The 14,085-nt window shown below is 43.6% G+C and overlaps 1 protein-coding gene across 1 annotated transcript in view; it reads left to right on the top strand.

Annotated features, from left to right (window-relative positions):
• Nucleotides 1-706: 706 nt before the first annotated feature.
• UNC13B (unc-13 homolog B) overlaps nucleotides 707-14,085 on the top strand; it is a 308,551-nt gene continuing 295,172 nt past the window's right edge. The window contains exons 1-3 of the mRNA XM_065406871.1: nucleotides 707-788; nucleotides 10,827-10,944; nucleotides 12,124-12,247. Of these exons, the coding sequence (XP_065262943.1) occupies nucleotides 784-788; nucleotides 10,827-10,944; nucleotides 12,124-12,247 (247 nt within the window). The 5' untranslated portion in view covers nucleotides 707-783. The remainder of the gene's footprint in view (nucleotides 789-10,826; nucleotides 10,945-12,123; nucleotides 12,248-14,085) is intronic.

Below are 14,085 nucleotides of genomic sequence, written 5' to 3'. Positions count from 1 at the left end.
TACAAGGTAATTAGTTTTTTTTAATATTTATATATACATATATAAATATTAAAAAAAACCTCAAACTGTCAAAACATGACAATGTGGCTTGTTCTTTTAATACAGCTGGCTTAATATTAAGCTGCATAAGTTTCAAAATATATTTTTTCATCAACTTGTTCTCAGAAACCCTTATACATGGTGTCACAGAGGAGGATCCAGATTCATGAGAGTAGCTTGGTTAACTTCAGGCTATGTCCCTCAGTGCATATTGTACACTTTTTTGGTTACTGCATCTGTTTAAGGGATAGATGACGTCCTGGCCTTTAGGTCCAGTTTCCCCCACCTGCCGTTGGGCAAGTTGTCACTTGTATTTGTTTTTCTTCAGGATTTGATATTTTCTCTTAAAGTTGCTGTTAACTTACTGTAGGTGATCATAGCTTGCCCTCATTTTAGAGAGAGAATGATTTTATTCAGTCCTGTATGAATCTCACCTCTCTAAGAAATTGAGGGTAACATTTTTGTGGAAGATGCAAATCCATGAAAGGATTTTTTTTCAATGTTTTCTTATGGACTTCATAAATAGTCAGATAACGTGCCTACCAATAGCATTTTTTGTGTGTAGTAGAACAACTAGCGGCTTTATAATGTTGCTTTTGTAAGAGATGGTAATAGCAAAAAGTAATCATTTTACTCTTTCTTTGTTTAGATAAATTTAATACCTATGTGACTTTGAAAGTGCAAAATGTGAAGAGTACAACAGTTGCAGTGCGAGGGGACCAGCCCTGCTGGGAACAAGACTTCATGTTGTAAGTACAGTCCTGTACAACAACTAGATGTGCATAGAAAGATCAACCCTTAAAAAGAAATACCATGACCAACTGTTACTTGTACAAACCATTGTTTTAAGATTCTTTTACTGTTGTAAAATCAAGTATGTAATGTTAGGGGGCTTATTCCTTCACCCTCTCACTTCCCTGGTCCTTCTTTCATGAACAGAGACCAACAATACCCGAAGTCCAAAGGCGCAAACAATTCGATGTTTATTGGGGTGAACTTCCAGCAAGCATGATTCCAGTTTCCTTCCTTAGTGTCCCCCTTCCCAGCTCCGACACCACAGAGCCTTGCCTGTGTCCCTGTTCACATTCCCTGTTCCCATTCCCCCCCTTAGCAAAACATGATCCCAATTCCCCCACCCCCAGTCCCTGTTCCCATTCCCCCCTTACTTCCTGATTGACTGCAGACTATATATAGTAAAACTTGAGTTCTGCTTAGCTATACCTTAACCAATCATTTTACTGAAATTTAACTAACCAATCCTAACATATTGTAACATGTAAAAAGCAACAGAGAGTCCTGTGGCACCTTAAAGACTAACAGACGTATTGGAGCATAAGCTTTCGTGGGTGAATACCCACTTTGTCGGATGCTAAGTGATAAGAATACACCTAAATTCTTAAAGACAGGCCTGAATATCTATACCCTAACACGTAAGTCAGGAAATGTCAAAAATGTAGGTTACCAGTGAAATCTGCCTCACTGTATGTATGTGTAATACAGTAATTTTTATTGTATAGTAGGGTTGCCAACCCTCCAGGATTGGCCTGGAGTCTCCGTGAATCGGGGTCAATCTCCTGGTGACTATTGAAAGCAATCCCGGAGATTTTAATAGGATATTTTAAGAAAATGACATTACGTCATGTTTGGGGGGGGGGGGGGGATCTCCCAGAATAGTTTCAGTCAGAGTTGGCAACCCTACTGTATAGACTCCTGTTTCATTCATTATACAGGATGGATGATGCACAGTGAATGAGAGAGGTGGCTCATGAGAAGATCTTCAACCTATGAAAAGGTTGTGAAACCTCTGCTGTAGGGATAGAGTGCTCACTGTGCCTTGGTAGGACCAGTCCAGGGATTGACATTCTCTAGAGACACCAGATGGACTGGATTCCTGCTCTTGGGTCCTGTGCTTCCAAACTGAGCCAGGCAGAACCTCTTTTATAGCTTTCAAAGATTTTTGACCCTTTGAGCATCTGTAGATAAGTCTTGTTTGGAGATCAGCTGCCACTGCATTAATGCCTTTTAGCATGTTCTACTTCAGCGCCTTTCTTACTGCTTCCTGCAATTTGGATTGACAGATCCTTTGCTGTTAAAACCAGATATAGTTCTTCACCACTGAGGGCTTTGATTTTGTCTTGGATGGCTTGTTGGTTTGTCCTGTTTTCCAAGTTCCCCAGTGTCCTACTACATAGCCATTTGGCTGAAGCTGTCAAGTTTCCAATACCCCTTAGAGATGACGACGGCTTCTGGCTGTTGTGGTTCATGTGCAATGATGACCTTAGTTGAGAGGGGTGTCTTTGGCCTCAGTTCTTCACGTGGGTATTGATGTTCGCATGTAACTCTGTGTATTGACAAGCCTTGACAATTCCTTGACTGTGACTGTTCGCCAGCGTGCTGTGTTTTGATGGCTTTGAGGGTTAATCTGAAGAGTTGAATTTCATTTGAAGTTTTGACACTGGTCATTTTTAATGGCATTGAGTAGGTCTACATCAGCCCCTTTTGGTAATGGAAATTTTCTGTTGGTTTACTGACATTGTAATAAAGCTGGACTCCTAAGCTAACTTAGTCCACTTTGCTTTGAAGTGTTGTAAACCAGGTTTTGATTGTGGGATAAAAATACTATAAAGGGATCTGTGAAAATTGAACTGTTTGCAAGAAATACAGATAAATAAGATTTGGTTTCTTTTTGGTTTTGGTTGGAACATAGAACACGTTTTCATAAAAACCTCAAACATGAGAAAATCCTATTTGTGGGTGGTTTTTTTGTTTTGTTCTTTTTTTTAATTAAAGAAAAATCTGTGTGTGTGTAACCGTTCTGCCAGGTGGAGTCAGCAGCAAGAAGGGCTGGGTTTGATGTCTAGGGCAGGGGTTCTCAAACTGGGGGTCAGGACCCCTCAGGAGGTCACGAGGTTATTACCTGGAGGGTCGCGAGCTGTCAGCCTCCACCCCAAACCCCGCTTTGCCTCCAGCATTTATAATGGTGTTAAATATATAAAAGTGTTTTTAATTTATTAGGGGGGGAGTCACACTCAGAGGCTAGCTATGTGAAAGGGGTCACCAGTACAAAAGTTTGAGAACCACTGCTCTAGGGGTTCCTCCTAACAGTACAAAACAGAACCCACTTGAGCCCCCACCCAGTAATCTGGGAAACCTTAATATCACCGCTGGGTGCCCCAAAGAGGCAATGCTTCCCCACTTGCAAGCACCGAGTCTGTGCACAAGAAAAGGGAACTTTTAATAAATGGGGAAGGGAACCCAGCATTAATTTGAGAAAACACCGCAATCACTCTTTCTAAAGCACATGACCATAAACAAATCTGACCCTACTGTGCGTTGGGCAGTGTCCTTTGCCTCAGTTTCCCACCTTACAGTGGGAAGATCCAACTAATGAATGTCCCATTAACACATCATTCCCCTTTCCTTCTGCTGCACCCTGCTCACAGTTGGCTCTGCTTGGTTAGTGCCGACCCAGAGTTCAGAGGTGCATTCACAGGGTTCACCTCCCACCCTGGGGTGGAGGAGTGTGTTGAGCAATGCCTCTGCTACTGCCTCTGCAACAGGTTCACAGCTGCTGCTGTTTCTCTGTTGCTGCTGCTTCTCTGCCACGCTGCTTGTTGCTCCCGCGCAGGGCCGGCTTTAGGAAGTGCGGGGCCCAATTCAAACATTTTCGGCGGGGCCCCAGCAGAGGTGACTAAAAAAAAAAAATGTAAAAAAAAGCCTTTCATTTCTTAGCAACCGGTTCCCTATAAAAAGTTCTGATTTAAGGGATGTGCCACAGTATGAATTTTTTGTACCAATAGGGTTGCCATACGTCCGTATTTTCCCGGGAGAAATTTTTAAATTTTAAAAATTCCTCCCGGACAGTGATTTAAGAACCAAAAAGCCTGACATGTCCAGAAAAATACGGATGTATGTTAACCCTACCTAAAGTTCTTTTTTAAAAAGATGGAAATAAGCTCCGTTTCACATGTGTGGGTCCCCACCACTCCCTGGGGGTGTGCTAGGGTGACCAGATGTCCCAATTTTATAGGGACAGTCCCGATTTTGGGGTCTTTTTCTTATATAGGATCCTATTACCCTCACCCCCGTCCTGATTTTTCACACTTGCTGTCTGATCACCCTAGCCGGTGTGCACATGCGTGGGTCCCAGCTGCTCCCTGCCCCCCTCATTGAAGCAGTGGTGCGCAGGGATACTGCCCTGGGAACTGTAGGGCACCACTGGACATGGGGCTGGCTGGAGGCAGGGCAGGGGCTGACTGGAGGTAGGGTCTGGCTGCAGGTAGGACAAGGGGTGCGGGGCTGGCTGGAGACGGGTGTGTGGGGTGGGCTGGCTGGCTTCAGGCAGGGCCGCAGGGGGGTGCAGCATGGGTTGGCAGGGCTAGAGACAGGAGTGCAGGACTGGCTGGCTTCAGGCAGGGGAGTGCGGCAGGGGTTGGCTGGAGACAGGGCAGGGGTACGAGGCTGGCTACAGGCAGGGCAGGGGATGCAGGGCTTGTGTGGGCAGGGGTGTGTGGGGCTGGCTGGCTTTGGGCAGGGCCGCAGGGGGGTGCGGCAGGGGCTGGCTGTGGGCAGGAGGTGTGGGGCTGGTGCACGGCAGGGGGTGCGGCAGGGGCTGGCTGTGGGCAGGGGGTGCGGCAGGGGCTGGCTGTGGGCAGGGCAGGGGGTGCGGGGCTGGTGCGGGCAGCGGGTGTCGGTACAGCCCACCCTGTACGGTAAGTGCCCTCTCCTCCTCCCTCCCCCACCGGGGTAGCAGCAGCAGGAGCTGGGGAAGCGGCGGGGCTCCAGCGGCTATTTAAAGGGCCGGGGCGGTAGAAGCAACGGGAGCCCCGGACTTTTTAAATAGCCCCCAGAGCCCCGCAGCCCTACCCCAGGGCTCCAGCAGTGGGGCTCTGGTGGCAATTTAAAGGGCCTGGGGCTCCAGCCCCTGCTGGGAGCCCCAGGACCTTTAAATTGCCCCCTGGGGAAGCCGGGCCACCCGGGTACAGCACACCGGCTCTTGCTGGTACGCTGTACCGGAGCTTGGGTGCGGGGCCCTCTTAGGGGCGGGGCCTGATTCAGGGGAATTGGTTGAATTGGCCTAAAGCCGGCCCTGCTCCCGTGATGTCATGTTCTGAGCTTTTTCCACTTAACTCAGGCCTTAGTGATTTCAGCAGGTAGTGGGGAACCTCACATCCAGTGCAGTCTGTGTTCTTTCACTGTCCCCACTCAAGGTCTGAGGCTTAGCTCCTAGATCAGCAGCGATGTCAGCTCTAGGAATCACCAGACAAAAACAAGGACTCTCAATTGAGTTCAGTCAGCTCTGTCATTAAATGGAGAGGGGCAGATCAAATGGCATCTAGGACTCTTTGGGCAAAGTGTACACCACCAGGTCAGAACACCTGTCCCCACCCACTCTCTTCTTCACTAGGATTTGACATCCCTACTCCCTGCTTAGCAAGTGAGGTTCAGTTTATGATGACCTCTCTCAATCAGTGCGTGCTAAGTACAGTTCTGCTGCCCTTTACTCATACAGTAAGGATAACAATATCTCTTTATCCCTGCATTCAAATGCTGAAGTGATTTGTAACCCACAGCCAAAATTGATCTCTTTGGCAAAGCAGCTCCTTCTGCTGCACACCTAGGCGGAGTAGGCATGTCTATGTAAACACGGTCTGCTCCTAAAGCCTTTTCCCCCCAGGTCGTCACTAGATGTCAGGGAAAAGCCCATTCAGACCCTGCTATATCTGCAGTAACACAACTAGATCTGCAGTTCTTGAGAGAATCACACATTTGTGCTGCCCAACTGTCCACCCACTGGAGTAACATAGCTATAGTCTAGTTACAACTACTATGAAGCCTGTTTTGTGTTCTTTGTGTAGCATTTTGCATTATTTATTTAGGTAGACCTAGAAGTGTACGTAGCATTTTACAGACACAATCACAGGCTGCTTTCCCAAGGAGCTCACAGTTTAGGATCCCAGCCTTTTGACTAGATCTGGGTGGGCAGATTCCCTCATTGACTTCAGTGCACAGAACCAGTTGCTGGATCAGGACCAAAGTAAGACATTGTATAGGGAGAAGCTAAACTCCAGAGAAGTGTTGTTAGGATATAGATATTTAGGCCTATTTGCAAAGGCCTAGACTTTAAGAATGTAGGTGTATTTTTATTACTTAGCTAGTTATAGAGGTAGAAAAGAAAGAGAGAATTAAAATGACCATTTGCCGGTGTAAGGGCCTTCTCGTACTGTGACCGTCTGAGGCCCTGTTTTTGGCTAAGCCTTTGGCTAAGCAGCAGAGGCAGCATAAAAAAATAAGCCCCCTAACCAGTGTGATTGGGTTAAATGGGACCCACAGCATTTGGCCAGGCGGATATTTGTGTCAAGTGCACAAGCGTAATTGGTGGTATTTTGTGTATTTTTTTTTTATATATACCTGGAGTTGGATCACTACTGGATACCTAACTATGACTGGGTTTTTCACTGATTGATCGGTGGATCATTATTTTTAGAAGGGCTGAAAGTATTCTACTCGTTCCTGCCCCTTTAGTTTGATTTCTAGGTCAGAGTTTATTAAGTTTATTAAAAAGCATTTTGAGTCTGGGAGTTATCTGTTCCTGGCACATGTGCTGTGGTCGACAGTGGAACACGATACAGCTGCTGGCTCCAAGGGATGAATGCTAGTGGTGATAAATGCTTCTATTTTCATGTACACGTGTCCATATTAAGTACGTATATGGCACCCATCACCATCGTATCTGAATGCCTCATAATGTCCAATGTATTTATTCTTGCACATTCCCGGGAGGCAGGGCAGGGCTATCATCCTCACTATACATTTGGGGAATAGAGGCACAGACAGAATAAATGACTTGCCCCAAATCAATATCTGCTGTGATCTGCTCTGGAGGAGTTCTGTGTTTCTGTGGTTGGTGATATGATCCCTGTGTATGGCTGGGATAGCGTATATCAGTGTGTAAAGGATGTTGGAATCCTAAACACGCACACTAGAATGTAGTCTTCTGTAATTAAGCAAAGGGGTAAAACACCAGTGAAGCATGCATGAGGCACAGAGAGACTAAGGGTAGGTCTGCACAAGAAACTTTTTCCAGCATAACTGTCACTTAGGGCTGTGACTTTTCTTTTAAACAACATTGCTATGCTGGCAAAAGCCCTAGTGTAGAAGCAGTTATACTGGCAAAAAAGTGCTTTTGTCAGTATAGCTTGTTTTTGCTTGCCAATCCCCAGCATAAACGATACCCACATAAGCACTTTTTTGTTGGTATGTGTGTCTACACTGGGAGGGTTCGCTGGTGTAGCTATACTGGTAAACCTTGTCTGGTGTACTCTAGGACTAAGCCATTTCTAAAGTCACACAGGAAGTCTGTGACAGGCAGGTAATTGAATCTGGGTCTCCAAGCTCCCATGCTAGTCCCCAACCACTGAACCATCCTTTTTTGGTATGTAAGCTGCCCCTGAAATCACAGTTGATACACCGCTTAATGTGGTAGAAAAAGTTTGCTGTCTTGACAGCACTTTATCTAATAATGCCATGATCAATGTTGTTCCTCTCTGGCTGTAAAACATGGACACTCTGTAGCAGGCAATTGGAACATTTTCACATGTGCTGTCTCTCTCTCATCTCTAACATCAGGTGGTCAGACAGGATACCAAATGTTGAAGTCCTGGACCCAGTGCTGTATGATTAGCATTGAATCCCTAATCCTACAGGTGCAGCTTCGCTGGGCTGGTCACCTTGTACATATGGGTGATATGTGACTTCCCAAAGCCATATTTTATGGACAGTTGAAAACAGATAAAGCCCTGTGCAGCTACCAAATTTATATCCGCAGATACAGATATCTGCGGAGCTGCAGGGCTCTTCCGGGAACCGCAGTGGCGAAAGCAGTAGCATGTCAGGCCACCACTCACAGGAGCCAGTACCCCACGTGGCAGCTCCTCTGGCATGGTTATACCACCTCAGGCTCACCAGGGTGACTTAAGGGGCACACTCCTTCATTTTGGATGAATGTTTTCTCCCAGTGGCAATCTCATCTTCTTTACTTATGACAGCCACCAGAGCTGCTCTCCCTTGCAGCCAGGAGCACAGACAGGCTGCACTAAGGTTGCTATGCCACTCCCAATTAGTTGCTAGGGAACATAAAAGCAGAATGCTAGCGAAGGCTGAACAACATCACCATGTTGCTCACAGCCTCACCCAGGCAATGGGACAGTGGTCCTGATGTTGCTCTGTCATGAAAACATTCCACATGGCACAAAGTATGGGTTGCAGTACGTATCCACTGTATATCACGCTGGTCCAAGAGAAATACGTTTTGTTTATGTTCATATTGCTATTTACCAACCCAGGTTCTCTAATTTTGTACTCTTTTATGAAGCTGGATAAGGTGTATTGTAGCTTCTTTCCCCCAAGAAAAGGCTCCCTTAACAGCTAAGTGTACCACATTGACCTGTCCAAAAAGGTATTCTAAAATAGCAGAACAAATCAAAGGTGCTTCCTTGACTGATAAAACTAGTTAGGGTGTTTAGTATTTTTTGTAGCTCTAAAATGCCTTGTAAAAGGTAGCAGTTCAGCTTCTGGCAGCGTTATATGTGGGATATTTGAGATTGGCTTTTTCCCCAGACAGAGCATTTCCACTGTCGTCTTTGGAAGCGTTTTCTAGTTTGGAAGTAGCTTTTAAACTGCTGGACATCGCAGACAAAGCAAAAACTGCTTTCTCTTTGCAAATATGAACGTTGGTTACTTTCTTTCTAGCCCTGAAACAGCATTAAAGCTTTAGATTTTAAGTCAGAAAGAAAAATAACTTTGATGTGAAATAATGTTTCTTAATTTGTCTGTTCTCTGGTTTGAAATTATTCATCCTCTAACCAGTAGATGGAGAAAGGGAGACACAGTTGAAGCCATCAAAGCAGTTCATTTGGCTGAAATTCCTCCCAAGATGGTTCACTGACTAGTGCCTCATAGAATTTTGAACAGAAGTTGGTTGGGGTTTTGCACTTGATTTCTTGATCTGTACGTTGAAGCTAAGTAGAGAGCTTTGTTTGGGATTCAATTCTCCGGGTTGGGACAAGTACCAAGTTACTTGCAACAAGCCGATCGTTTGTATGACAGCACTGACAGAGCAAGAAGTTACAGGAAACCATTTGTGTTAGTATAAGCACTCAGTTTTAAAAAATACCGCCTATACCTCACTCAAATGCTAGTCTGAACACTGCTGAACTGAAAGCCTGCCTGTCCTGGGTCAAGAACCTAAGCTGTGGAACTGGAAGGGAAAGTTGGATATTAACAGGTGTCCACTTACTTTGCTGCAGGCATAGGGTTTACTTTTGTTTCAACAGTATTTTTGTTTTTGTAGCATATTTCCACGTGAGACCGTCTCAGAGGACCCTGAAGTTTGCGGTCTCCAGTTGTACAATTATTGATCTGTATCTGGGTGATGAATAAATCAGTGAATAATTCACAAGACTCTTTAGCCTGGTGGCAATCTAGGGACAATTAACTATTTATAAGACTTCCAAATTCCTTTGACAAACATTAAATGTGGATGCACTCTGCCTAGCAAAAGGATTCATGTAGCAGAGCAGCATTCCCATGAAATCTGATCTCAAAAGAACTGCAGCTGTACAGAAATGCTCTGAAGATAAGCCCTTCAGAGACCTCGTATTCCAAAAGGTGGTCCCTGACTCAGATTGTAAGCCTTCCTTGCTGTTCACAAAAAGCAAGGTGCATTCGATTTTTTCCTCCTGTGCTGGGAAGCCTAGAATAGGACAATATTCCACAAAGCATTCCTGAGTTGCTGCTTACCTTACAGGAATGGCAAGTATGACACCTATAGGCGGAATGTATTGGTAAAGGACACAAAAGTGGTCGTTGGATTTAGGGGCTAGTGTTTAACTTTCTCTCAAGTGGGCATGCCAGAGAGTAGTCTAAACAAGTTACCTATGTTGGGATGATACATCAGGAAGAGATGTACTGATGAGAGATGCTCCCTTTACCCATGGGGCAGGGAGGAAGTTCTTCCTATCTATACTCCTGGTAACAAAGGTCTTGACCAAGCTCAGCATATGAAGGTTACATGTCCCTACTAGATCCCTACTGGCTGAGAATTGCATGACTATTCCCTTTGTTAGGGATGAGAGTGGCTGAGGCTACGTCTTTACTACGGGGGGCGGGGGGGTCCGATTTAAGATACACAAGTTCAGCTACACGAATAGTGTAGCTGAATTCGACGTATCGGAGCCGACTTACCCCGCTGTGAGGACGGCGGCAAATCGACCTCTGTGGCTCCCCCGTCGACGGCATTTACTCCTACCTCCGCTGGTGGAGTACAAGCGTCGATTCGGGGATCGATTGTCGCGTCCCGACGAGACGCGATAATTCGATCCCCGAGAGATCGATTTCTACCCGCCGATTCAGGCGGGTAGTGTAGACGTAGCCTGAGAGGGGGACCACAGAGAACCAGCCCAGGAATACAGAGAACCAAGTCACCTCTCTGAATTCCAGCCCAGGATCCCACTCCATGTGTCATGTCGTGTTTCCTTATAGCTGTGTCAAGTCCACCAAATGGATAGATGACTGCATTTGGAAAAAGGCTGTAGTCTGTGAAAAGGTGCATATAAGTAATTTCCTTCAAGAGATATAACAGACCCACCTAATACTTTTAAATTACTGTTGCTTAACTGAGGTTATTTATTCCCTTGTGTGCGAATGGTTGTCATTTAAAGTCAAAAGCTGAGTTTACAACTACCTTCTAGTTTTCTCTTAAATGTTGCTTTTTTTCTTCCTTGCAGTGAGATCAGTCGGCTGGACCTGGGCCTGATTGTTGAAGTATGGAACAAAGGGCTGATCTGGGACACTATGGTCGGGACTGTGTGGATTGCACTTAAGGCCATCCGGCAGTCTGATGAGGTTAGCTAGTGCACAACACTAATGTGAAAGTGCATTGTCAAGGTTAATATGCCTCTAATCTAGCCACATGGTGCACATAACTACTGTATGCAAGTTACTGGTGAGAAACTTGGGGAAGTGTGTGGAAGGGGCCCTGTATTTTTGGATCACAGAGGCCACTAGTAAGCCAAACAAAAATTGAATCTACTGTACATGCTTCTGAGGTCTCAGTTCTACAAATGTAAAAAGAGATCTAATTTTGTAAAGAATGTATAGCTTTGATAGCTCACCTATAGACCTCTCAAAAACTGATTTGTTAGAATTGTAACACTCATGGGAAAAATTGTAAAAAAAAATATTACTGCATAGCATGCTAGCAGCTGAAATCTCTCTGTATTCAAAATAGGGACTGTTATGGGCCACCCTTGTAACAAACACTCTGATCTTCACTTGGTGGCATGAGGACTTGTCCTTTGGAGTTATACTTTTAATGCTAGAGGATACCTGCAGATTCCCTAAATAAAGCCACAAAACATTGTTTACTATGAGTAGTGTTGGTTGCGATGTAACAGGGATTTCCTAACTTCTGAAATTCTTCTGTTAGCTACTCAAGTCACAAGTTCTGAAAGCAGGTCTAAACTTACTCATTTATTTACGTAGCTCTGAGCCCAGTGTATGTACACTATTTAAAAGATAGAGATTTTACAGAGCTGGATATTATAGAGCCGGGAGATGGTAATTAACTTTGGCAATAGGAGAAAATAGGCAAAAGGAGGTAGGGGGAACCCAGCCCCCACGAATTTGTTTGTGCTAAATTGTCTTAGGAGCCCCAGTTCTCCTCAGTGATTGTTATTGACTACTCTATGCAAAATTCCCATCGGATGTGAGTAGGTTTGCTGCAGTTATATTTTAAATTCTCTATTCCTTATCTTGGTATAAGCATTTAAATGATCCCGCAGAATTTGTGCAGTCAAAGCTCCAGGGGAAGTAGTCAGCAGTGGGATATGGCAAACAGAAAACTGCGTTAACTTTTAGAAGTTAAGACTAGCAGGGTATATTGCTAATCTTATTAATCCTTTTGGGTTATTCCTGGGCTCCTTACATCAGCAAATGTCCAATGGAATTCATTATATAAGGATGACTGCCAGGATAAAGGATCGTCAGACCCAGGGACTTGAATTCATGGCTTTTAATTTATAGGAAGGACCTGGAGAATGGTCTACGCTGGAGGCAGAGGTCGTAATGAAGCATGATGAGATCTGTGGGACCAAAAAGCCAACTCCCCATAAAATTTTGCTGGATACAAGATTCGAGTTACCTTTTGGTGAGTTGTATTTTGGTGGCTTAACTGGAATGCTACAATCTGAGGGATAACATTTCAATGGAGTTCTGTTTATATCGTCATTGTTTATATAACAATATATTAGAACATAGAACATGTGTAGTGCTCTGAGCCTAACTGCAGATGACATTTCATATATGACAGCTTCCTTGTTAAATCTTTTGTTACCTAGATGCTCATAATATGCAACATAAATAAGAGGGATTTGAAGGTTTCTTTGTGCCATGAATCTTTAGCCTAGCGTAAGCTAAAGCTAGTAGTTGTTTTAGGTGTTTCAGGAGTGTGACACAAGACGCTTCATTTTGAACCAGGGAGCACGTTTCAAACCACTTACCTGACCGTTTATTCATTCTAAATGGTGCAATGAATTGGAGAGCTGTGCAATTTACTTAATGAAGTGCAAGTGTCATTTACAGCTGCCTGTTCATAAATAAAGTTGGATGTTTGTTTTGTTTGTATCCTAGCTTAATATCATCTACCCAACATCACAGGAATAACACACGTTTATAGGAGCAGTTTTTCAGCTGTATAGATGCATCTGATTAAAAACTACAGAATGTTCAAAATCAGCTAATTTAGAGCAAAAGCATCAGTCATAAAGAAGTTACAGTATATCTACAGAGAAAAGCTAGATTAGAAAAGCTTTAGATATTTTAGTGGTCTGTATAAACATAGGACTACGCTACTTCCTCCCCAACCCATGGGCTGTTGGGAATGCTAAAGGCGTAGGGACAACCTTAGCTCTTGCTTCCTTGGTTATCCGATTAAAACGCTTAGCAAGTTCAAACTTGTTCATCAGTGTAAGGTGACCTCTTATTTTGTTTGACTCCTTTGCATGAGCTCTCTTCTGGGCTGAGTAGCACTGCACCATGAGCCTGCAGATTGGTTATAGATTGTTTGTGCACTTGGACAACCATCCTCAGAATTGGCCATCCTGCTGTAGAGCCAAGTGAAGAAGTGTTCATCTTGCGTACCCTTTCCTATGGTAAGCAGGACTCAGGATTCGGCCTTGAGGCTCTAAGATCTGTGTCAAGTTTTCATATTCTGAAAGCCTGACTGAGTGTGATTTTTGTGCTCGCAGATGATAGCTGAATGATGAGGCAGATCAGAATGAACCTAATATTTTATAAATATAATAGACATTCCTTTCTGACTTAGTAGACCTCTCAGCATGAGAGGCTGCCCTGTACTTTAAATGGTCTTGTCTTTGCCATATGTAGGGATCTGGTCTGGAAGGTTATTACCCTCTCATCATGAAAACTTCTCCTGAACATCCATCATGTTACATTGCCTATAGAAAACTAGCCACTGACAGGGTGGTTTGATTTAAATAATCAATTTTAATCAAGATTTATATCAGCAAGCAGGAATACTTGATTTAAATAATCAATTTGAATTGTTTTGCATTTTTAGTTATTTTCTTAAAGAAAGGTTGATTCTCACCTGTTTGTAACCATTAAAACTCATTGATTTGCAACTAAATATAGCCTTTATACTATATTTGTTTTTGCTAAACAGGATACACTGTATTTATACACAGTTATTTAAGCTGTTATAAAGCTCAATTTACATTTATTCTGAGGCTTAATTTTTACTTTTTTATTTTAGAAAATGTTGAAAAATGTTTTAATTACTAGGTTAATTTTTTACTTATGATTAGTGTCAAGCTCTATTTGGGAATTTGAATGCAATTAAATAAGTAAAAAACCTCCTGAGCATTTTAGTTTTTTTAATTAGTTAAATAAAATTACCTTATGTTGGACACATAAGAAAAAAAATTATCAAAGCATGTTTTTCATTTAAAACTGATTTATTAAATG

Source organism: Emys orbicularis, chromosome 6 (genome assembly GCF_028017835.1).
Source record: "Emys orbicularis isolate rEmyOrb1 chromosome 6, rEmyOrb1.hap1, whole genome shotgun sequence".
Taxonomy (NCBI): domain Eukaryota; kingdom Metazoa; phylum Chordata; order Testudines; family Emydidae; genus Emys; species Emys orbicularis.
The sequence above is the reverse complement of the archived record's forward strand: the minus strand, read 5'-3'. Positions and strand labels throughout refer to the sequence as shown.